Here is a 23,571-nt window from a genome sequence, read left to right as displayed (position 1 = left end):
ATTTTTCCTGTTACATGAAGATACATACCTTTCCAACATGTCTCTAGTTTCATTGAGAAGTTTAATAGTGGTAATGTCTCGAGGAGAAAGTCCACAGGCCTATAGAATTAAAATGTCACACTTAAGGTTTTCAAACATTAGCACAGGGTTATGATGAAACTAATCACATTCATAAATAAAGAGTTCAGGAAATCTAAAAATCTATGTTCTAACAACAATAAAAAAGTTAGACCTTCCCCCCCAAAAATAAAAACCTGTAATAGTTTACGTGCGCAAATAAGTAGAATTTAAGACATGAGTAAAAGTAAAATTACACTTAGTAAGAGCTCTGTTTATCTGACCCTTCTTGGATAGATTTCTAGTATAGTTCAACAAAGAAGAAATAGGTTTTGAGTTTGCAGAGGTCTGGATTTTTTTTTTAATTTAATTTTATTATTATTATTTTTTTTTTTTGAGAAAGGGTCTCACTCTGTCATCCAGGCTGGAGTGCAGTGGCATGATCATAGCTTAGGCAACCTCAAACTCCTGGGCTCAAGTGATCCTCCTGCCTCAGCTTCCTAAGTAGTAGTCAGGACTACAGGCATGGGCCACCATACTAATTTTTCATTTTTTTTGTAGGGGTAGGGTCTTGTTACGTTTCCCAGGCTGGTCTCGAATTCCTGGCCTCAAGCTATCCTCTTGGGTTGGCCTCCCAAAGCATTTTTTTTTTTAAGAGACAGATCGGTGTTGCCCAGTCTGGAGTGCAATGGTGCAACCATAGCACACCACGGACTCAAACTCCTGAGCTTAAAGAATCCTCCCTCCTCAGCCTCCTGAATAGCTGGGACTATAGCCGTGCACCACTATGCCCACCTGACTGATTTTTTTAATTTTAATTTTTAGAGACAGGATCTTGCTATGTTGCCCAGGCTGGTCCTGAACTCCTGGACTCAAGTGATCCTCCCCATTAACCTCCTATGTATTTTTCTTTTATTGGTAAGAGATTTTATCAGGATATGTGTGTGTCTTTTTTCATCAATCTAGTCTGAGACTCTATGTGTCCTTTCAATCTTAAATTTCAGGTTTTAATTCAGTTCAGTAAGATCTGGTCCATCATTTCTCTCTTCATCTGTTCTTTTGTTTTCTTTTTGGTCCCGTTTTGAATTTCAAAAACTGTAAATTACTTTACAGTCCTAAAAAGATTTCTTAATACTCTTATTGTGTCTCCTTGAGATTCTATTTTGTAAGTTGTCTCCTGTTTCATTAATTCTGTTCCACCTGTATGTTTGATCAGTTTAGTCTCTATCTTTCAAGTTACAGGGTTTCCTTAAATGGGATGCAACTTTTTTTTTGGCCTACTCATGAATGTAGGATCTCTCAGCACCCAAACAGTTCCTCTTTGTCTCTGGCAATGGGAAATCCTGCAGGCAATGAAAACAAGGCATTCTGTTCTAATAGGGCCTCCTGCTGAGGTATGGCATAGAGGGCCTCTCTGTTCTAAGGCTTTTCCAGTTGTCAAGTAAGAGCTGCTCTCCTAGTTACAAAGAATGGGTGCAAACCAGCAGACAAATGAAAAACTACTAATTTAGGAAATGAGCCGTAACCTGCAATCTGGCATTTTTATTACTCTTAATCAATGAATAACTTATGTAACAACTACCCAGGACACACCAGTGTTTAGCAACACTATAGGTGATAATTTTTGGATTAGACCTTGTTTCTCATGTGGATGACTATAACCTCCTCAGTCCATTTTTGTACTTTCATCATTAACTTTTTTAAAAAGCAAAGGTGATTGTGTTATTGGACTGGTTAACATCTACCTTTCTTTGTCTACGAATTGGAGTTCAGACTCCTTATCTTGGCATACAAAGCTCTTTATAATCTTGCCCTGACCTTCAGCTCTATGTTCTGCTACTTGATCTGATACAAAAATATGCTGCAGCCCACCAATTGAATTTGTATCTTCAGTTCCCCAGGTGTAATGAACATGTCTTACTCATTTTACATCCCCAGAATACATCACAGTGTCTACTGTCACATACCTGATAATAAAAATGTACTGAATGTCTAAAATTGTTAAGTGCTTCTTACTAGAAATCACTCATAATGGCTGTTTGTTTTCTAAATTAATGGGGTTTTACTTCAATTATTGAAATATATACTTTTCAATCACTTACCTTTCAAGAGACTCAGAAATCAAAATTTCAAGAGAGTAAAATTTTAAAAGTATAGAGTAACTGGTTTGGTTAAATGGTTATGAATTAAGCACCTGCACTGCTAATGGAGTTTCTTCATCTGGCATCATATAATGGCATAATAAAGGTTTGGATCCATCTTTATTAATCCAAGAAGAAGACTTATGCTGCTCAACGAGATTTCTGATTTCTTTTAGTTTTTGCTCCAAGTCCAAAAGGGACAAAGAATGTTTAAGAGAAACACTAGAAACAGAGAAAAGGGAATTGGGATAAATCGAAACTATATAACACATCCTATATACACTCTTTCTTAACAGGCTACTATCTAAAATCCTGTTTCTTCTGCTTACACCTGTAACTGCTGACTGGAATAGAATGGATTAAGAAATCAGCCACCAGTTAAGGGCCATTACTACAGAGCCAAGAAAAGTATTTCTCTGGATTCCATAAGAGAATTCCTACTGTAATTATAGATATTACTAGTATAAAGGGGAGGTAAATGCCTCAGAGGCAGATTTTAAAGTAGGTCTTTTATCTCATGACCCAGATATTTCTGATTTGTATGAAATCAATCAATTAACAATGAAATATTAAAACTTTCCCCTCTGTATAAAAAAATGATAAAGAAAATGGATCCCACAGTGCAATATCCTAGGATGGTATCTGATTAGATTACAAAGAGTTTCACAAATCACCATTTGTCAAGTCACTGGTTTCACTAGAACAATTCTAATTTTCTTTCATTCATTAGAATCAAGAAGTCAAAAAAGTCAAAGAAAAATGCCTTACCTTCCTAAAATCTTCTGCACAGCTTGTTTAATGACAGTGATCAATTCTGTTAGGCCTATTAAAGAAAAAACAAACCTAAAAGCCTTGCTTAGTTTAAAAATTCCTCAATAATAAAAATAAATGAATTAAAATTAGGATAAAAGTCACAAATAAGAATCTTACCATCTCCAAGTAGGTGTTGAATACTTGATAAATACTGCTGTTGGACATCTGGGGGAGCAAGAATTGTCTGTACAGAACAGAAATACAGTTCAATTATCCAAATTTTAAACTGGTAAATAAGTAATGTTTTCAATATAACTTTGGCTGAGATTTTTCAAGATCTGAAATGATGGGAAAAGTAATATTTTTTAACATACCAAAAATTCTAGTTTCAACATATAAAAATTATTCATAATACTAAAAGTTCACAATCACATGAAATATAATAATATTTATTTCATAGAAATTGTTATCAGGATAAATAAGTTAAACTTTGAAACTCTTGAGGGAAAGAACAATGTCTATTTAAGTCTATTAAACTTACAGTGCCATTTTTGCCAACTGCTGCATTATCCAGGTAAATATATCCACCAATTATGTTTAGCTGGACCCGCAAAAGAACAACCAGCATACAGGTACTGTATACAGCCACAATACTTCTTGTGAAACCTTCACAGAGAAAAGAAAACCATTTGGTACTGTGATTAATACAAATGTGTAAAATCATGAACCATCCCTATGGTTATTTTTTCATAAGATGACTTTTAAAAACGTATTTACAACTGTTTCTAGTATAAAAATATATCAATTCAAAATATTTCAGTCTCTCCTCACAATTGTTTAATAAAAATTAGTTATGATCCCTTAATTGAAACAATAACCAATGAAATATATTAGGTGAAAGAGGTATATACTATTAGCTTAGAAAGGAAAACAAGGTAAAGTCTGGGAAGCACAAAGAATTGTAGCTTCAGAACTCTTAGTTGTCAGCGGAGCTATTTTCAAGTAAGAGAAGAAGGCTGAGTGTGGAAGAACTCTAGCCTTCAATGGCAGCCGGAGGAGGATGAGCCTGTTTAAGGACTATAGGAAGGTACAGAAAGACTGGGGAAGCTTGGTAAGACAGGCTTCCCAGGAGCTTAGGACAGAGTGTTCAAAACAGAGGAGAGAGTGAAAGTGTTGACTGCTGCCGAGAGTCCTAGCAGGAGGAAAATGTCCAGTAGATTTGGCAACACAGAAGTTGTTACTGACACTTGAGAGACCTGCTTGGGTGAAGACACAGGTGTGGAAGCCAGGCTGCAGGGCTGTAGGGCATCAAAGCATGAGTGGGAGTGAAGAGAAGAAAGAGAATGTAGAAATCTTGGTCATAAGGATTATAAGAAAGCATAGGCCAGGCACGGTGGCTCATGCCTGTAATCCCAGCACTTTGGGAGGCCGAGGTGGGCGGATCACAAGGTCAAGAGATTGAGACCATCCTGGCCAACATGGTAAAACCCTGTCTCTATTAAAAATACAAAAATTAGCTGGGCATGGCATCACGCACCTGTAGTGCCAGCTACTCGGGAGGCTAAGGCAAGAGAATCGCTTGAACCCGGGAGGCAGAGGTTGCAGTGAGCCAAGATTGCACCACTGTACTCCAGCCTGGCAACAGAGCAAGACTCCATCTCCCCTCACCCCCCATAAAAGGAAGTATAAAAGCTGAAAGGAAATACAGGGAACTAGAGAGGTTTGTTTTCAAATAGGCAAGGCTTAGCTGAAACTGGATCCCTTTCTTACACCTTATACAAAAATTAATTCAAGATGGATTAAAGATTTAAACGTTAGACCTAAAACCATAAAAACCCCAGAAGAAAACCTAGGCAATACCATTCAAGACATAGGTATGGGCAAGGACTTCATGACTAAAACACCAAAAGCAATGGCAACAAAAGCCAAAATGGACAAATGGCAACTAATTAAACTAAAGAGCTTCTGCACAGCAAAAGTAACTACCATCAGAGTGAACAGGCAACCTACAGAACGGGAGAAAATTTTTACAATCTACCCATCTGACAAAGGGCTAACATCCAGAATCTACAAAGAACTTAAACAAATTTACAAGAAAAAATCAAACAACCCCATCAAAAAGTGGGCGAAGGATATGAACAGACACTTCTCAAAAGCAGACATTTATGCAGCCAACAGACACATGAAAAAATGCTCATCATCACTGGCCATCAGAGAAATGCAAATCAAAACCACAATGAGATACCATTTCACACCAGTTAGAATGGCGATCATTAAAAAGGAAACAACAGGTGCTGGAGAAGATGTGGAGAAATAGGAACACTTTTACACTGTTGGTGGAACTGCAAACTAGTTCAACCATTGTGGAAGACAGTGTGGTGATACCTCAAGGATCTAGAACTAGAAATACCATTTGACCCAGCCATCCCATTAGTGGGTATATACCTAAAGGATTATAAATCATGCTGCTATAAAGACACATGCACACGTATGTTTACTGCAGCACTATTCACAATAGCAAAGACTTGGAACCAACCCAAATGTCCATCAATGATAGACTGGATTAAGAAAATGTGGCACATATACACCATGGAATACTATGCAGCCACAAAAAAGGACGAGTTCATGTCCTTTTGTAGGGACATGGATGAAGCTGGAAACCATCATTCTGAGCAAACTATTGCAAGGACAGAAAACCAAACACCACATGTTCTCACTCATAGGTGGGAACTGATCAATGAGAACACTTGAACACAGGGTGGGGAACATCACACACTGGGGCCTGTCGACACCGGGGCCTGTCGTGGAGTCGGGGGAGAGGGGAGGGATAGCATTAGGAGATATATCTAATGTAAATGATGAGTTAATGGGTGCAGCACACCAACATGGCACATGTATACATATGTAACAAACCTGCAGGTTGTGCACATGTACCCTAGAACTTAAAATATAATAAAAATGAAAACAACAACAACAACAAAAACAAATAGGCAAGGCTTAAGCATCATTCTGTTGACAAGGATTAGCTGAATGGATGGGAAAACAGGATAACAGTTCTGAGACAAGCAGACATGTAGGCCCTAGTTTAGCTTTTTGTTTCAATTTTTTATCACTAACAAAAGTTTACAATACAGTATCAAAGTAAATTTATGATCTGGATTGGAATAAAAACTTCCTTTAAAGTACATTAGAGATGTCAGTACCTAATAAAGGCATATGTAGTCTAGGACAATTTTACCTACCATCATCATCATAATAACAATAGCATTACCACGAACATTTACTGAATGCTTTCTATGACCAGACATTGATCTACTTGCTTTACCTGTACTATGTTATTTAATACTAACAACAATTCTAAAAGGCAGGTAAAGAAGAGTCATCTTAATAGAATGCAAACATTTCCCTTTATAAATATTTTAAGGATGTGCTGTCACACAGAATATGCAGGCTTACTTATTATCTTCAGATCCTCCCATATTTCTAGCTTGTTTGAAGGCCTAAAGAACAAAATAAAAAAATATGAAAATAATAATCTAGATAATCTAATAGAAAACTCTGAATTTTATAGATCTATATTTATTTAAAAAAATAAAAGCAACACAGCATAACTGCAGAAAAGCAAGCCCACAAAATATAGTAAAAAAAATTTTAATTCCAGTAATCAATAACAACCACTTTCACTGGTATATATTCTTACAATCTTTTTCTCCTTGAGTGTTATGTATAGATAGATTACAAAATCATATAGGAAACGCAGAGGAAATATTTCTTTCTTTTCCTTAACTTGCTGTTTTAGAAATAATGAAGTAGGTCCTATAATCCTTCAAAGGTAAATATGAAGTGTTTTTTTGTTTTACAATCATAAACACATGAATTTACACATATATTTCATGTGTATCAATCCACTGTAGTTATTATCTCTATCGATGTTCAAATTGCCTATCTTTCACTTCTGGAAGACTATTCACATTGCCTCCTGAATCCTTTTGATTTGTATAATCTTTTATTAGTCTTTTATAGCATCTACAGTTTCTGACATGAAAATTTGTTCTGGGTTCATCTCATTTAATTCTTGCTGCAGACTTGATATCACCAATTTCACTGGGTCCTGTTTTCTCATAGCAGGAAATGGTAGAGACCAAAACCTTTGATGAAGAATGTTCATTGCTACTGGGTAGGTCATTATTTCTAAGATTTTTCCAGTGAACTAAGCTAATAAATGTCTATTTATTTATTTGTGCATATAATCAAAAAGGTAATATACATCATGAATTCATACTGATATTTCTAAATTAGTCAAAATTTAGAAAATTAGTCTAAAATTAGTCAAAAGGTTTTTAACTTAATCTCATTGATCTTACATCCGTGTTTCTTTTTGTCTACATTAAAAATAGGTGAAACCAACATAATTACTAATTTGCTTCATCCCTCACTCTACACACAACAGTCTCAGTGTAAAAGAGTTTAAGGTTTCTGTTTTTCCAATTCTTTGTGTGTGAAGAGTATATATCCTACTAAGGATATACAGTGAAATTTCTGTTTCAAAGTAATTTAGCACAGTTTCTGTCTTTGTAGTTATACTACCAACTAGAATCACATGTCAGTTAATTTGATTTATGGTACTATATATTTTTGGACATTATTTTTTAAACACTATAGTTTTATAATATTAAATATTTATATGGTTCCCAAATCAAATTTATGTAATATGGTATATTCAAAAAAGTCTGTTCCTATCCCTCTTCATTTTCTCCCTTCTTCATAGGTGACGACTTAAAAAATGCTTTTTTTTTGCTTTATATAAGCGAATATGTATATATACATTTATATCTGCCCCCTTAGATAAGTGAAAAATATTATACACATTTTTACCTTTTTAAAAATATAGCAATATATCTTGTGGAAATCATTTCATAGTACTACAGTAGTCCCTTCTTATCCTTGGGGGATACGTTCGAAGACCCTCGGTAGATGCCTGAAACTGAAGATAGTACCAACCCCTACATATACTATGTTTTATCCTATACATATGTACCTATGATAAAGTTTAATTTATAAACTAGGCAGTGTAAAAAATTAACAACAATAATTCACAATAAAATAGCACAACCGTAATATGCCACCATCATTACTCTGGCACTTTGGGGCCATTATTAAGTAAAATAAAGGTTCCTTAAACACAAAGCACTGTGATACCTCAACATCCAATCTGATGGCCAAGATGGCTACTAAGTGACTAACAGGTAGATAGCATCTACAGCATGGATCCACTGGACAAAGGGAGATTTCATCATGCTGTTCACAATGGCACACAACTGAAAGCTTAGGAATTGTTTATTTCTGGAATTTTCCATTTGATATTTTTAGACCATGGTTGTCATGGCTAACTGAAACCTTGGAAAGTGAAACCATGGATAAGGTGGATGGGACAATTGTATACAGATGGTAGCCACTTTTCTAACCAAAGTATAGTACACCATTGTATGGATGTACTATGTGGAGGTAGTTTAGTGCTTTTCAAACCACTAGTGGAAGGATCAGTTTTTTTTCTTTTTCCTTTCCAATCTGTCACAGACCAGCACTTTTGTTAAATACAATAAAAATAAATTACTAGAAAACATGAAATAAAAAAAACCACAGATATAGAAAATAGAAGTCCATATTCTTTATTATTACTTTCAGACATAAATTTGCATTCCAACAAGAAATTGAGTTACTATTACAATTTTAAGGATACTACTAGCTTCTTGTCTTTCTTTCCCAATGAGCAGACTCTATAGTTTCAGTTACCTCTTTCCTAGATGGCACAGGTTCAGAAAATGTGTTGAGTAACTCACACAAGACACTGCTGCAACCTTAATCTAATCTAGTGTTCAAGACTCATGGCAGAATGTCATATGTATTCGGATTAAACTGGGAATCAACCACAATTCAAAGGTGAGGTATTTAATGTATCATAAGTGACTCATATCTCTTTTTGAATGCTCCCTCAGAAAAATTTCTAAGTACTTCTTATAAAAATTCTAAAGGAAAAAAGATAAGAAAGCAGTGGTTCTGAAAATTTCAATATAGAAAGTGCTTAGTAGTGAGCCATGACCGTGCCACTGTACTCCAGCTTGGGCAACAGAGTAAGACTCTATCTAAAAAAAACCAAAACCAAACGAACAAAAAACTGTATTTTATTTGGGATGATTTAGGTGGGAGAAGACAGTTATAGTTATCCAGGATATTTCTTCATGTTTACACTCAACATTATCAGACCTTAAAAGTAGATTTTTAAATACTGATGCTTTTTTTAAAAAACTCCAAAATCTACATAAAAGATTCCAAATCTATGTAGAACAGAGAAAAGTACCTTCAACACAAATATTCCTTTCAAATGATTTGTCTGATGGAAATCAACTCCAAGTTAAATACAACCAGACTCTTTAATGTCACTAAAATACCTTCATGGAGAAATTAAAAAAAAAAAAAAAGAATTAAACGAATCCTTTCAAAGTGTTCTACTTCTCTTATGATGGAGGATGTTTAAGATTTTTTGTTTTTGCATTGAAACTTCATTGCTATTATCAGTCTTCAAGAAGAGTACCAAATATCAAAAACAGTGATAACTGTTTATTTGCTATTATGAAGTTGGCAAAATAAGACTATCAAATCATCTACTTATTTCTCATTAGTTATTATCTTAGTTATTATCAGAAATAGTTTAAAGAAAAAAAAAACTTGCTCAACAGGCTTATGTGAGACCAGAGTCTCATATAAAATTAATACAAAAGCAGTCATAAGATTGGAGGCCTTATTTAATCACACTTTGTAAGGGATCAAGCCCTTATTTATGCAAATATTTTTCAAATGGATATTACCCTTCTCTCCCAACCAAATTACAAATAGTAATTTCAAATCAAAAGAAAGCCAAGAAAAAGTAACATGGAAATATTTAAAGAGGAAACCGTGAATGAGGAGAACTGTGGCCCATCTTAAATTCTCCTCCCTGTGTACCGATTAAGAAAACAGAATCACATCTTTTCTTTAAAGCTGTCCAGGATAATCCATCAAAATTAATCCCTTGGTTTTTTTGATACTCTTAAATTTTCCTTTTACTTTTTGTCATTGCACTAAATATGTCTGGAATTATGATAATTTATTTAGTCTACTTTCTCCTTTGGATGAAAAGGTCTTAAAGAGACTTGATCTTAACTATTAAATCCCCTAAAGCACATAGGGCCTTGCAGGAAACAGATTCACCAAGAAGGAAGAATGCCACCACGATTATTTTGTCTGTATTATGTTGCTCGTATAAAAATGCTATTCACTTATTTAATTTGTCTTGCCTTCTCATCACGACAAAAAGCAAGGAAATTAAAATCTACTTCTTTTCAATTCCTACCTATGTACATACAAATGGTAATTATGTATTTGATCAAAAGCAATCTGCTTATGTTTCTTCTTCATAAAACTGTATGAACTAATTTATAAGCTAAACCTTATATTGGTAAGAACGAAGGAAGGTCTGTCTACCTCTAAGAATGAAGAAATTTAAAAAGGGAAACCCCTCATCACTAGCATTCTGTTTTAATCAGATAAAAGAAATCTCAAGTACACAAATCCACTGTTATTTTGGGAAGTATTCTCTGAATATAGTAAGTGTTTTTAAATAAAATTCCCCACTTGTTATGTAGCCTGTCTGAGCACTCAATTCCTATTGCAAAATGAATAATAGTAACTGCCTCACAGGGATATTGTGTAAATTAAGTGGGAGCATATATGCAAGGTACCTAGCACCAGGGCTAGCACAGTCAGACAGTTTAGAAATAGAACTACTTTTCCCCTGGCTATTTGAAGGGTGATTAAAGGCAAGTGATTATTTTAGGAAGGCCACAATGATTAACATTTATTTAGTGAAACCATTTCCCTGCCCACCCTCCCATCATTGTCATTAAAATAAGAAGCCATTTCCTGCTGGAAGTCTTCTCAAATTAATACAGTATCATACCAAATTACAATACCCCAATACATGCTACACACAATATACAAGGTTACATACGTGAAAGTGCTTTTGGAAACAGCAAACTGCCATGGCAATGTAAATTATTAGTACTGCATGCTCATGTTATGTTTGTATTTCATTTTGGTAGTAATTTAAAATATAAGTCCTGTATATCTCATTTATTTAAAACGTACGTTCACATACTTTATTACACCATAAGCTCTTTCTGAAAGAAGCACAATATTTAACGTAACTTTGTTAGCTTCACAGCATCTGGTTCAGGAACACATTTCACAAGCACTCCATAATTAAATTTGTGAACAATTTCAAAGTGCTATAAGGTCTATTTATACGAAAAACAATACATATAAATATCATTGCCTTGAATGCTTTATGCAAAAAAGTAGAGCATAGACAAAATTAAATATGGGTTCAATGATATATTTAGTATTTTTCTTACTGAGCCTATATAAACTTTAATTAGATAGAAAAATAACAAAGATTTTTGAAAAGTGTATCAGTTCATTCTATAAACTTTAAGTGCAGTGCTTAAACAGAAAATGCCGTAACTTGCATTTACCTGTTTTTTAGCAGAGCTGTGAGGCTCTCGGAATTCAGTTGCTGCATTAAGGCCTCTCTCAGTGTTGGAAGCATGGACAACACTGTAATACAAACAAAAAAATTAAAAAGGTCACAAGTGATATGACTGCCCTCACTAAGAAATGCGCATTGTTTTATGCTATATGATAGGGCTAGCAACTAGCAAGAGTCAGAAGGGAAAGTCAGGGCTAGACAATTCAAATTATTATTATTATTATAAAACGATTATATCCTAACAAATCATTTATCTGCTTATGTAATTTAACAAAATTATATAAACATTATGATCACAGCAACAGAAGTACACACAGAAGAAACAATAGAAAGAATTATTCTCAGATTTTAACAGTGGTGGTCTTTGAGCTATGGATTATGAACAATTCCTTTTTTTTCATTTCCATACTCTCCAAATTTTTTACAATAAGTGTTTACTTCTGATATAATGACAATGATCAAAAACATTTTTATATTCAGCTATACTTTTTGCTTCATTTTTCATTCTAATTTTTAAAAAGTTTATTAATTAAATACTACAAAGTAATAAACATTTATTATAACCTAGACAAAAGCATACTGGGTTAGGAACTAAGAGTTGCTGAGTTTTAGTTTTGTCAGTGGGTATTATTTGTTACTGTTTATTGTAAATGTTTACTGTTTGTAATACTACAAAGCAATAAACATTTATTATAACATAAATAAAAATGCACTGGGTTAGAAACTAAGAGTTGCTGAGTTTTAGTTTTAGTTTTGTCAGTGGCTGTTGTTTCTTATTGTTTCTTACTCCCAGGAATAATGTGAAGATGAAATGAGACTAGCAATCTATGGGAAAAAAACTTCATGTGATTTTTAGGAGTTTATTTATGGCTCTACATGTGGAATAAGAAATGCTGGAGAATAAGAATCTGTCATGGGATTAGAGAAAAAAAAGAAATGGAGAAATATACACATAAAAATGTAAAATGAGTCTCTAAACCCTAAAAAAGTAATGATAACGAAATGAAAAAATATGAAGACCACCACATTCCTTTTTTTTTTTTTTTGAGACAGAATCTCACACTGTCACCCAGGCTGGAGTGCAGTCGTGCAATCACGGCTCACTGCACCCTTGACCTCCTGGGCTCAAGCGATCCTCCTGCCTCAGATTCCCAAGTAGCCAGGACTAGAGGCATGGGCCTCCATGTCCAGCTAATTTTTTAAATTTTTTGTACAGATGAGGTCTCACTATGTTGCCCAAGCTTGTCTTGAATTCCTGGGCTCTAGCAATTCTCCCACCTTGGCCTCCCAAAGTGCTGGGATTACAGGTGTGAGCCACCACACCTGGCTATGAACACCATATTCTAAAAGGGAAAACTTCTTGGATAAGAAAACTACTTATATCTACCCCAAAGCACTCATTTTTTTTCTAGTATATCAATTACATCTTATCCAAAGGAATAGAAATTTGATATTATTTGTAACACCATTATCAATGCTCATGTTATGAATTGTACAAAAAATGCAGAATGTGCAGAAAGCTAATTTGGAAAGTTTTCATTGAACCTATATTTTGGCTCTTAGAGATTAAATATTTTACTTTTAATTGCCTATAGTCAGCTATTTGCTCATCTTAGGGTTGCATCATGGAAATGTGTGACCCTTATCTTTTGCTGGAGGAGCATAGTTAATTAACAACCCCATCTGCCACTCCTCTGGATCCATCACCATGTTTGCACTGCTCCCAGCCAATGACACTGCTTGGATGGGCACACTAAAGCAGGCCCATTTCTGCAGGTCTCTTCTACCAGAAACTTTGGCTTGCACACTCTTCACTGGTCTCCCAATGCTTTCTTAGAACTGTGCTGTAGTCTGAGACTTTTCTTGCCTAATCTTTCTTCCTTCCTTGTCTTTTTCCCTTCCCAAGTGTCAGACCTGCACTGTGGCCTAAACGCTTCGCTTGCCTTCTTCTGCTTCCCTTCCCCTTTATTCTTTACAGGCATTTCTACTAGTAGATCTCTTGTACATCTAATCCCATCCTAGCATCTGCTTCCAGGGGACCCAAACTGACACAAGGGTCCATATCAAACTTGAGATGTATTTTAAGACCCCAGCAGCTACATTTTACTTTTTTTTTTTGAGACAGAGTTTCACTCTTGTTGCCCAGGCTGGAGTGCAATGGCGTGATCTCGGCTCACTGCAACCTCCACCTAACAGGTTCAAGTGATTCTCTTGCCTCAGCCTCCCAAGTAGCTGGGATTACAGGCATGCACCACCACACCCGGCTAATTTTGTATTTTTAGTGGAGACAGGGTTTCTCCATGTTGGTCAGGCTGGTTTTAAATTCCTAACCTCAGGTGATCCACCAGCCTCGGCCTCCCAAAGTGCTGGGATTACAGGTGTGAGCCACCACGCCTGGCCCATTTTATTATTTTTTGAAAATTCAAATAATAACCAGAAATGGACCATTCTCTAAAAATTCATTAAAATGTCCTAGGCAGTGCCAATACATTGAATGCTGAATGTCAATTTAAATAATTTTGTAATTTTTAAAAAGTTATCATTTACCGAGTATTTATTATACATCAAGCACTTTATAGGCATTATCTAATCATGGCTTCACAAAACATTTATGAAGTGGCTTTTATAATGTTCATTTTACTCTCAGAATTGTCATTATGTATAGTATTTGTGATTACTATTTGCTTTGCAGAATGAAGGTATTCGGAGTATTACTACTTCAAATATTAAAAATCATACTCCAGTTGTAATTTTGGATGTGCCTCTTACCCTTCTTAATCTCAGCCTCCAGTAAAATGAGGTAAGTAAACTAATAATAAAGGCCTTTAACTCTAAAAAATTTCTACTTTTAAAATTAAATAAGGAGAATGTACCTTTATAAATTCTTTCTAAATTAATTGTTCTTGAAAGAATGTTAAAGAAACGAGTAAGCTTTAAACAATAAAAAAGAAAAACAAGCTTTGCATGGATTTGAGAACTAATTTTTCAGTTATGCCAGTTAGAACACACTGGGCAGGCTGATTTTGTGATGGCATTCTCCCAGGACTATGTTTCTAGCTCTGGAGGTTAAATTATTGCCATTAATTAACATTGCCTGAGTGTATACTATTGTGGATGACTCACAGGTCTATAGTTGCCTACTGTAAATTTAATAAACTTAATGACTCTTTCCTATGGCCCATAGGCCCAGTGGGATCAAGCCTACTTCTGCAGCCTTGTTTCCTATCACTGCCATTGTTCATTCTGCTCTAGCTACATGGCCTTTTTGCTGTGTCCTGAGAGTACCAAGCTTGCTCCTGCCTCAGGCATTTCACATGGCTTCCTCCATTGTAACATTTGGTTTCTGCTCAAATGTTACATCAAAGAAACCTGACTCTACTGATCCCCTGTCTTAAAGAACGTTCCAGCCCTCACATGGCTTTATGTTCCATATGGCAGCCATCACTGCCTAAAGTTACTTATTTGTTGTTTATCATCTTTTCCTCTCCCTAGAATATAAACTCCAAAGGTCAGGGGCTTTTTGTTGTTGTTGTTCACCTCCTGCTTCCCCAGGCCTGGATACAAGTATTTGCTGAATGAATAAATAAAATGAATGAACTGATTTTTAAAATTCACATTAAAATGATGTCATTCAGTTAAATCATTCAAACACTTGCTAGATTTACCATCCTTTCTTTGCCTTTTCCTCTAAATTTGATCCTGGTGATATGCAAATTAATACAAACCGTCAAACAACTTTACACATGTATAAATATTTCTCTGTCTTACCTGTCATATTGCAAGTCCTCTGGTTACTTTCAAAATGATATTGTCGTCGTGCTTGGGCAATGTATTCTGCAGCCTCCCTTTCCTGTATTTCTCTGATTTTCTTCTGTCCGTATTTCCCCAGAATATATACTCCTACAATCATTAAAAAAGTACTATATTCATTAGAGTACCAAAAATTCTACACAGTATTTTTAACCTACTTTATCCGATTATAAGTTTTATATTAGTGGATAGCTAAAATTACATTTTTAAAACCTAAATAAAGAATTTTGTAAGACTGGCCCGAAGAAAAGGAAATCAGCAAGTTTACAGCCAATGACAGAGGAAATGATGGGCACATAAGGACTAGGTTTGAAGAAGGGAAAGGAATTAAACCTAAAAAGTCTGGCCGGGCGTGGTGGCTCACGCTTGTAATCCCAGCACTTTGGGAGGCCGAGGCGGACAGATCACAAGGTCAGGAGATCGAGACCACAGTGAAACCCCGTCTCTACTAAAAATACAAAAAATTAGCCGGGCGTGGTGGCGGGCGCCTGTAGTCCCAGCTACTCAGAGAGGCTGAGGCAGGAGAATGGCATGAACCTGGGAGGCGGAGCTTGCAGTGAGCCGAGACTGCGCCACTGCACTCCAGCCTGGGCGACAGAACAAGACTCCGTCTCAAAAAAAAAAAAAAAAAAAAAGTCTGGCAGTGCCTTTACTAGTAGACTAGAGATATTCTACATGTCCAGCAATGGAGAATTGTTTAAATAAATGATAGTCTAGCCATACAATGAAATCTTATGCAGCAATTAAAAACCACATTGCTAAATAATGACTCAAGGAAATATCCACGTTATACTGTTAGGTGATAAAATAAGATCCCGGAAATTTTACTTTTTTTAATGGAAACAGGTACAAAAAATAGGTGAGTTTTAATTTCTAAAATATAATAAACAATGATCACTGCTGAATGGTGGGATAAGAGGTCATTTTGTCCCCTATATTTTCTTCAATGAACACAAAATACTTTTTAAAAATATAAGATAAAGTTTTTAAAAGGAACAATGGAAGAAAGGTAGTTAGTCAGGCAGAAATCTATTTATCCATCCATGTGTTAGAAAAATCTCTTTGAGATAAGGAGAGAAAATACAACTCTCTCATCTAAAAATTAGTAACTTAATTGGAAAAAAAAAGAGGGAAGACGGTACAGAAACTCCTAAATTGTAACACCACAGGATAAGAATATAGGTGGTGTCATGTGGCCTGTGATTTAACAGATTTGAGCATAGGCAGTATGATATAAATGTGTACATTTTAGTCTATATCTGAGGGGCAGTCAGTTTTCCTAGCTGGGAATGTGAACATTCCAGAGCGTTTAGTTAGCCACACTTGATCAAAAGCCACATTCTAAGGCTTAAGCTCTTCAACTAGCTTTTATCACTGATCAGCACCAAATATTTTTAATTAGCATAATGAGTATCAGCAATGGATTTTCATAGATTAAATTAATGGTTTTCAAGATACTGGACTAGCTAAAACATTTTAGTAATATTCATATGAACTAGAATATATGAATCAAACAAGTCCTTCACCTTTGCCTGGGAGCCTTAGCTGCTAGTTCAAGGGATTCTTAGTCAACTGAGTTAACCAGGTAGCCAACCAAATCCTACAGCTAGAACACTGTTGCATTTTCTTCAGGTAAATCTTTTATAAGCAGTTCTGCGGTAGCATGAAACAAGGACAGAACACTGGGACTTCAATGAGCTTACAGAACAGGTTGTGTTACTTTTAATCTCTGTTTGCCAGTAGATGTTTTTAAGTGTGCCAGAACTTGGTTTCATTATAACCTGAGAGCCAGGTTGTAAGGAATTAACCAATGCTCACCTACCTCCCACTGTCTGTGACCCCCAGTATCTACTAAACATAACCTAAGAATTGTGCATGACCTAAGTAATTAGATTTGGTTTGTCACAGATAGAAAGTGGGTAGCCCTCTAAGAACTGCAAAGCAAATACATATCCTGAATTATTTTCACTAATACAGGTGCTACAGGTGAACTGATAAGATATTACATACTCTTAAAAATAGTAGTTCAGTAAAAGGGTATGCGCTAAAAACAATTAGAACTATAGTATGATTGCTGTTGCTATGTTTATATGCAAATTAATGTATTATAACAAAGCTTAAAGAAGAAATGAGAGTCCACATAAGTGGCTTCATGGCTACCTTTCCTGTACTCCATTCTAAAGAAACTGATGATAGTGCTACAATACCAACAAAAGAAACTGACTTATATTTCACAAAGTTACTCTATGACAGGCAACTCTGACATAATAGAGCTCAAGGAATAGTTTGTATCTTATTTGCACAACAGCTTACAAAAGTTACATGTAAAATGATTATTTCTCAAATTATACTGTAAAATCAAACACTAAGATGACACGTTTTGCACAGCTAAGAATTTTTTTCATTAATAATAGTAAATTTGATTGGTGTCTTTTTTCTGGGGAGAAGGTCCACTGCTTTAATCAGAGTCTCAACAAATCTGATGATTTTTTTAGGAACTGTTATTTAACACATTTCAGCATAGGCCGTATGATATAAGTGTGTATATTTTGGTCTATATCTGAGGGGAAGTCAATTTTCCTGAGTGTCATATTTTCCTGAATGTGAAATGAGAATGTGAACATTATAGAGTAGTTAGTTAGCCACACTTTGATATTCTAACTAAACTAAAAAAGAAAATTAATTGTCATGGGAGCCCCAACACCTCAAAATGTGACCTTATTTGGAAATAGAATCTTTACAGTGGTAATCAAGTTAAAATGAGGTCATTAGGGTGGGTCCTAATTCAGTAAGACTTGTCCTTATAAAAGGAAACTTGGATGTCGACAATTGCAGAGGGAAGACGAAGCAAAAACAGAGGAGATGGCTATCTATGAGCCATGGTGAGGGGGTTGGAATAGATCCTTCCTTTATGCTCTGCAGAAGGAACCAATCCTGATCTTAGACTTTTAAATTTCAGGATTGTAAGATAATAAATTTCTGTTGCTTAAGCTGCTCATTTTGTGGTACTTGGAAATCAGGCTAAAATCACACAATCCATTATTTTTCTTTAGCACTGAACTAAGTTCTTATACAAGGTCTAATTCACCCAGGCTCATAAATTCTGATTTTGTCAGACTTGTTCCCTTAGAAAAATAAGAATGAGGACAGGTAATTCATTAGCTAAAACATGGAGCTCATGACTATCTGGTATCAAGTAGTTAGTGACTTTTAAGAAAGTCCCTTCCTCCCTCTGTGTCTAAATTTCTTCATCCATAAAATGAAAGATTGGGATTATATGAGCTTTAATGTTTCTTTTGTAGCTATCACTTTATGTATTAACAATGAAAATATTTACTAAATACCTTAAAAAATAAATGTCAAATGCTTTGAGTTTTCCATTAATAACATTACTAGTAAAATAAGACTTCTAGTCTTTCCACAATTCAGTTGTTTTAAAGCCATCTCTTAGTCTTCTCTTTCTGGATGAAAATCCCTACAATGCAACTATTTCACAAGGTTAATAATTTCAAAAAACGTTTGAAAATAACCTATTGTTCCCAATCCAACAGATCACAAAATCCTACAATAGTATTCTGATTCTATCAGACACATTTTCTAAATCTTGCCAATTATCTACAACTTCTTTATCACTGTCTTCACTTAGACCTTAAAAATTAACGCTCTTGAACTGGTTCAATAGTTCCCTAACTCTTCAGTTTCTGGTCCCACACCTGTTTAACCCATCTTATATATGCAAAGTGATTTTCTAAAACATAAATCTCATTAAATATCACTCATGTTTTTGGAATACTTCAACATCTTGCCATCATTTCTTAATGTGGTTTCCCTGTTCCACTTACATCAGAATCACTTGGGACAATTAAAAATGTAGCCTTTAAGGACACTCCTTGAAAATACCCCTAATTTGAGCGTGGTGGCTCATGCCTGTAATCCCAGCACTTTGGGAGGCCGAGGCGGGCGGATCACGAGGTCAGGAGATTGAGACTATCCTGGCTAACACGGTGAAACCCTGTCTCTACTAAAAATACAAAAAAAAAAAAAAAAATTAGCCGGGCGTGGTGGCAGGCGCCTGTAGTCCCAGCTACTCAGGAGGCTGAGGCAGGAGAATGGTGTGAACCCGGGAGGCAGAGCTTGCAGTGAGCCGAGATTGTGCAATTTAAGTAGAAATTCTTCCTTATAAAGCTTTGCCTGACATCTTCACATTTTCTTCTCATCTATTCTCCCACAACACCCTGCTCTATTTTTGTACTATACTATCATACTACTTTTATTTCCATTTCTGTACCATGAGTTCAAAGTCAGGATCTGTCTTATTCCTTTGTATTTCCAGAGTAAAGTACAGTGAGATCAGGCACTTACTCTCATTCAAATGTTTGTTCAATGACAGAATGAATGAATGAATAAAAAATGTGAAGAAGCCAGAGATTACAGGATTTAAGGTATAAATCCAAGTCAATGTTCTGAGTTTTTCAGAAACCAGCAAGTCAATAAATATGAATCTGGTTGCTCTCTGTTCTCCAACACTTTTTCCAGTGCAATGGTTCTCAAAGTGTGGCATGGGCACCCCTGGGGTCTTTAAGACCATTTCAGGGGGTCTATAAAATCAAAACTGTTTTTGTAATAATACTAAAATGTTATTTGCCTTTTTCACTCTCATTCTATCATGAGTATACAGTGGAGTAATTCAGAGGTTACATGATGTGTGATATCACAACTGACAGAATATAGAAAGAGATGAGAATCCAGCTTTCTTCAATTAAGCCAAACATTAAAAATATTTGCAAAATGTAAAACAATGACACTCATTAATTTTTTGAAAATGTTATGTATGTTAATATGTAATAGGTTTATTATTTTAAAATGAATATTTTAAAAAATTCATTTTAATTTTGAATATCATAACTATTAATAGATATAAAATTTAGAAAGCTTTTGAGGGTCCTTAATTTTTCAGAATGTAAAGGAGACCTTAGATCAAAAAGTTTGGGAGTCAATTCTCTAGTCTTTTCACAAACTGGTCAAATTATGCCAGGCTCAGTGGCTCATGCCTGTAATTCCAGCAGTTTAGGAGGCTGAGGCAAGACGATTGCTGGAGGAGTTCAAGACCAGTCTGAGCAATGTAGTGAGACCCCCATCTCTACAAAATAATTAAAAATTAGCCAAGTATGATGGTGCACACCTGTAGTCCTAGATACTTGGGAGGCTGAGGTGAGAGGATCGCATGAGTGAGAAAAGTGTGAAGATGTCAGGCAAATCTTCATAAGGAAGCCTTTCTACTTGCCTTACATTGTAAAGCTAGCAAAGGAGAAATCAAGGCTGCAGTGAGCTATGATCACACCATTGTATTCTAGCCTGGGTAACAGAGCAAGATCCTGTCTGAAAAACGAAAAACCAAAAAAAAACCCAAAAACCAAACACACCCAAATCCCCCAAACTGGTCAAATTACACAAACGTGTAAACCAATTAGTTACCCATCTAAAAATCGAGGGAACAGAAATTGTTACTTAAGAAGGCCTGCTACTCAAGGTTTTACTTACTTATTTCCCCCACTATTGAATGGCCAAACTTCTCTGAGCATGCCTGTTGATATACTACCCAGCTTTCAAGCTTGTCAAAATGTGTCTCTTCTTCCACGAAATTCTTCCTGATTTTTCATAACTGCATATGCTACTTGCCAGTGTGATCTGTACAGCATTTTTTCACCTCTCTTGTTTTTCTGTATCTTAATTACATGTATACTTGCTTTTCCTTCCTATCAGACCATAAAGGCCATGAAAGCACAGTGATATAATGTGGAAAGAGAATGTGCTTTGGGGTCCAACACACCTGGGTTTGAATTCCAGTTTCCCTTCACTAATTCTGAGACCTGAGGCAAGTTTCTTAAATTCTTAGGGCTCTTGTTGCCACATTTTTGTATGGGGATAATAATAATTGCCTTCTTGTCATTCTGCCTAAATAGGAAGAGCTTAGCACCATGCCCAGCGTAAAGTGGGCACCCAATAAATAGTAGCTGTTACTATTAAAAATATATAAATCTTGTATTTCCATTCATATTACCTTCAGCATTATAGGCACTTGATAAATATTTCTTAAGTTAGATTAATTAAACTCTAACACACGGTAGAACTTTCTCCCTGAAGCAGAAAGAATATGAGACTCAAACAAATGCCAACCACGGTCATCTACTCTTCCTTTCTTTTCAGACTGACTCCTTTTTCGAAATAAAACACTAGGATTATTTTCTCTTTCTGGCCGTCTGAACTTTTCTTTTTTTTGCATTCCTCTTATTCTGTAACTATATAAGCTCTTGTTAGTTTTTTTAAAAAAATTATAAGTTTCTTTTAAGTATACTCTTTTGCTTCCCCTGTGATTATTTCTAATTTACCACAAGGTTGTTCCATAAGCTGAAGGAGTATTCCTTCTGAGATCGCTAAAGAGATAATTTTCCTTCCTTCAGTAAAGGCAAAAATACTTTATTTGTATTTCTTCAATCACACATATATTTTTAGCTTTTATAAATAAAATGGACTCTGTAGTCTTAGGATAATTTAGATATACATTAGATACTAGAGACTGAAGATATCAGAAAATACCTTTTATATATAAAGGATTTCTCGAAGGTGTTCAAAATTTACATAATGCTTATTATTGATTTGTGATAGACCTCAGAGACATGCAAAACACCATCCTTGGCTCAGCAACAAGAATTCTGTTTCAAACTTTTAAGCATCACCAAAACCTGAACTATTGATGCTAAAAGTATTGTTAATTTCAAATTGTTTGGGGAGAACAGAATACAATCTAATACGTATTGTTAATTTCAAATTGTTTGGGGAGAACAGAATATAATCTAATACGTACTGTTAATTTCAAATTGTTTGGGGAGAACAGAATACAATCTAATACTAAGAGAAAAGCCAACCAAATTATTTGGGAAACTCTGTTCTTGATTTGAAGTACTTTTGTAAACATAGCATGTAATAAGTGGTAAGACTATTTCTCAAAAACTCAAGTTCTAACAAATTCCCTCTTTTATAGTTCCTAGATGTCCTTTTCATATAATTCACGAAGCTTTTTATTCCCTCCTTCAAATCCCTGTATATTATCACATGAGCATTGTATGAGGGAAAAGCGTCTCAGATTTTTATCTGATCTGTTTCTAAATCTCCTCTGGGCCTGTGCAACTCAGTTATGTCAGCTAGATTACAATGATCCCAACCTTGAAGATCCTGAGGAAGATTGCACAACATCCCTCAAGCATTTTTCTTACTGCCATAGTTTGTATTCTAAAATGGCAGAAACAGAGATAAAATATTTTCTTTATCTAATCCATATCCTTCAGTCCTTTAGGACAACTGCGCTGTTTTCAAAAATTCAAATCGACTTTAACCACCACCCGAAGTGCAGCCTATAGGTAACTTCCCTAGATTATTATTAAACTCCTGAGAAGGGTGAGAGCCAAAGTACCAAGAGTGCCAAACAGAAATGAAGAATCTCACAGGAAAGCAGAATTTTTTTTTTGAAGTTCCTGTAAGAGAATGGTGCCTTGAAACAGAAACTTAAACTGTGATGAGTTCTCCAAAGGTCCGTGAGAAAAAAGGATAGGTGAGAAATAGAGTTAAGAGGCGGTGACAAGGCAAAGAGCACAGAGGCATTTCTCAACTGCAGAGATGGGAGAAACCTGGAGGTTGGCTACCTCCCTTTTCATCCCATGGTTGATCGAATCCCCTCTACATATCCCAGACTAGGATCGCCCGACCTGTCCTTATTTTAGAAAAAAAAAGCCACCTCTCCCACCCCCTTCTCCCAATGCCCCCTTTCAAGCACGTTGTCACCCACCTCCAAGGACCGTGCCCAGGAAGATGCATTTCTTTTTGTGGCGTTTCAGAAAATTCCATACAGACCTCAGCATCTTTAGGCCCTAGGGGTGTGGGGTGACTAGGGGTGAGGGGTTGCTTCACCAGGAAACTGTTTCTTCGTCACCTGGCCCAGATGACCCAGCAAGAGCGCCGTCGTCCCGCTCTGTGCTCTCCCGAAATCACAAACGTGACTTTCCGCAGAGACTGTCACCGGAGCGGCAAGGGGGCGTGGACTACAGCAAAACAGCTACGCTTTCTGCCTCTGCCGCCGCGCAGCCGCCGCCGCTCACTGGTCCGACACGCCCAGGTCCGTTCAGAAATAGCTCCCGAGTGCCTTTCCATTCGACTCCCCCGGAAACGGGG

General features: G+C 35.8%; 1 protein-coding gene across 1 annotated transcript in view; it reads right to left on the bottom strand.

Annotated features, from left to right (window-relative positions):
• PEX3 (peroxisomal biogenesis factor 3) overlaps positions 1 to 23,499 on the bottom strand; it is a 39,987-nt gene extending 16,488 nt beyond the window's left edge. The window contains exons 1-9 of the mRNA XM_032160689.2: positions 23,189 to 23,499; positions 15,304 to 15,435; positions 11,522 to 11,603; positions 6,408 to 6,451; positions 3,493 to 3,617; positions 3,129 to 3,195; positions 2,967 to 3,021; positions 2,252 to 2,420; positions 29 to 99 (exon numbers count right to left, since the gene is read on the bottom strand). Coding sequence (XP_032016580.1) covers positions 29 to 99; positions 2,252 to 2,420; positions 2,967 to 3,021; positions 3,129 to 3,195; positions 3,493 to 3,617; positions 6,408 to 6,451; positions 11,522 to 11,603; positions 15,304 to 15,435; positions 23,189 to 23,261 — 818 coding nt within the window. The 5' untranslated portion in view covers positions 23,262 to 23,499. The remainder of the gene's footprint in view (positions 1 to 28; positions 100 to 2,251; positions 2,421 to 2,966; positions 3,022 to 3,128; positions 3,196 to 3,492; positions 3,618 to 6,407; positions 6,452 to 11,521; positions 11,604 to 15,303; positions 15,436 to 23,188) is intronic.
• Positions 23,500 to 23,571: the final 72 nt, after the last annotated feature.

The sequence above is a fragment of the Hylobates moloch genome, unplaced genomic scaffold, assembly GCF_009828535.3.
Source record: "Hylobates moloch isolate HMO894 unplaced genomic scaffold, HMol_V3 SCAFFOLD_2, whole genome shotgun sequence".
Lineage (NCBI taxonomy): Eukaryota > Metazoa > Chordata > Mammalia > Primates > Hylobatidae > Hylobates > Hylobates moloch.
Note: the sequence above shows the minus strand (reverse complement) of the source record. Positions and strands in the feature narration are given on the sequence as shown.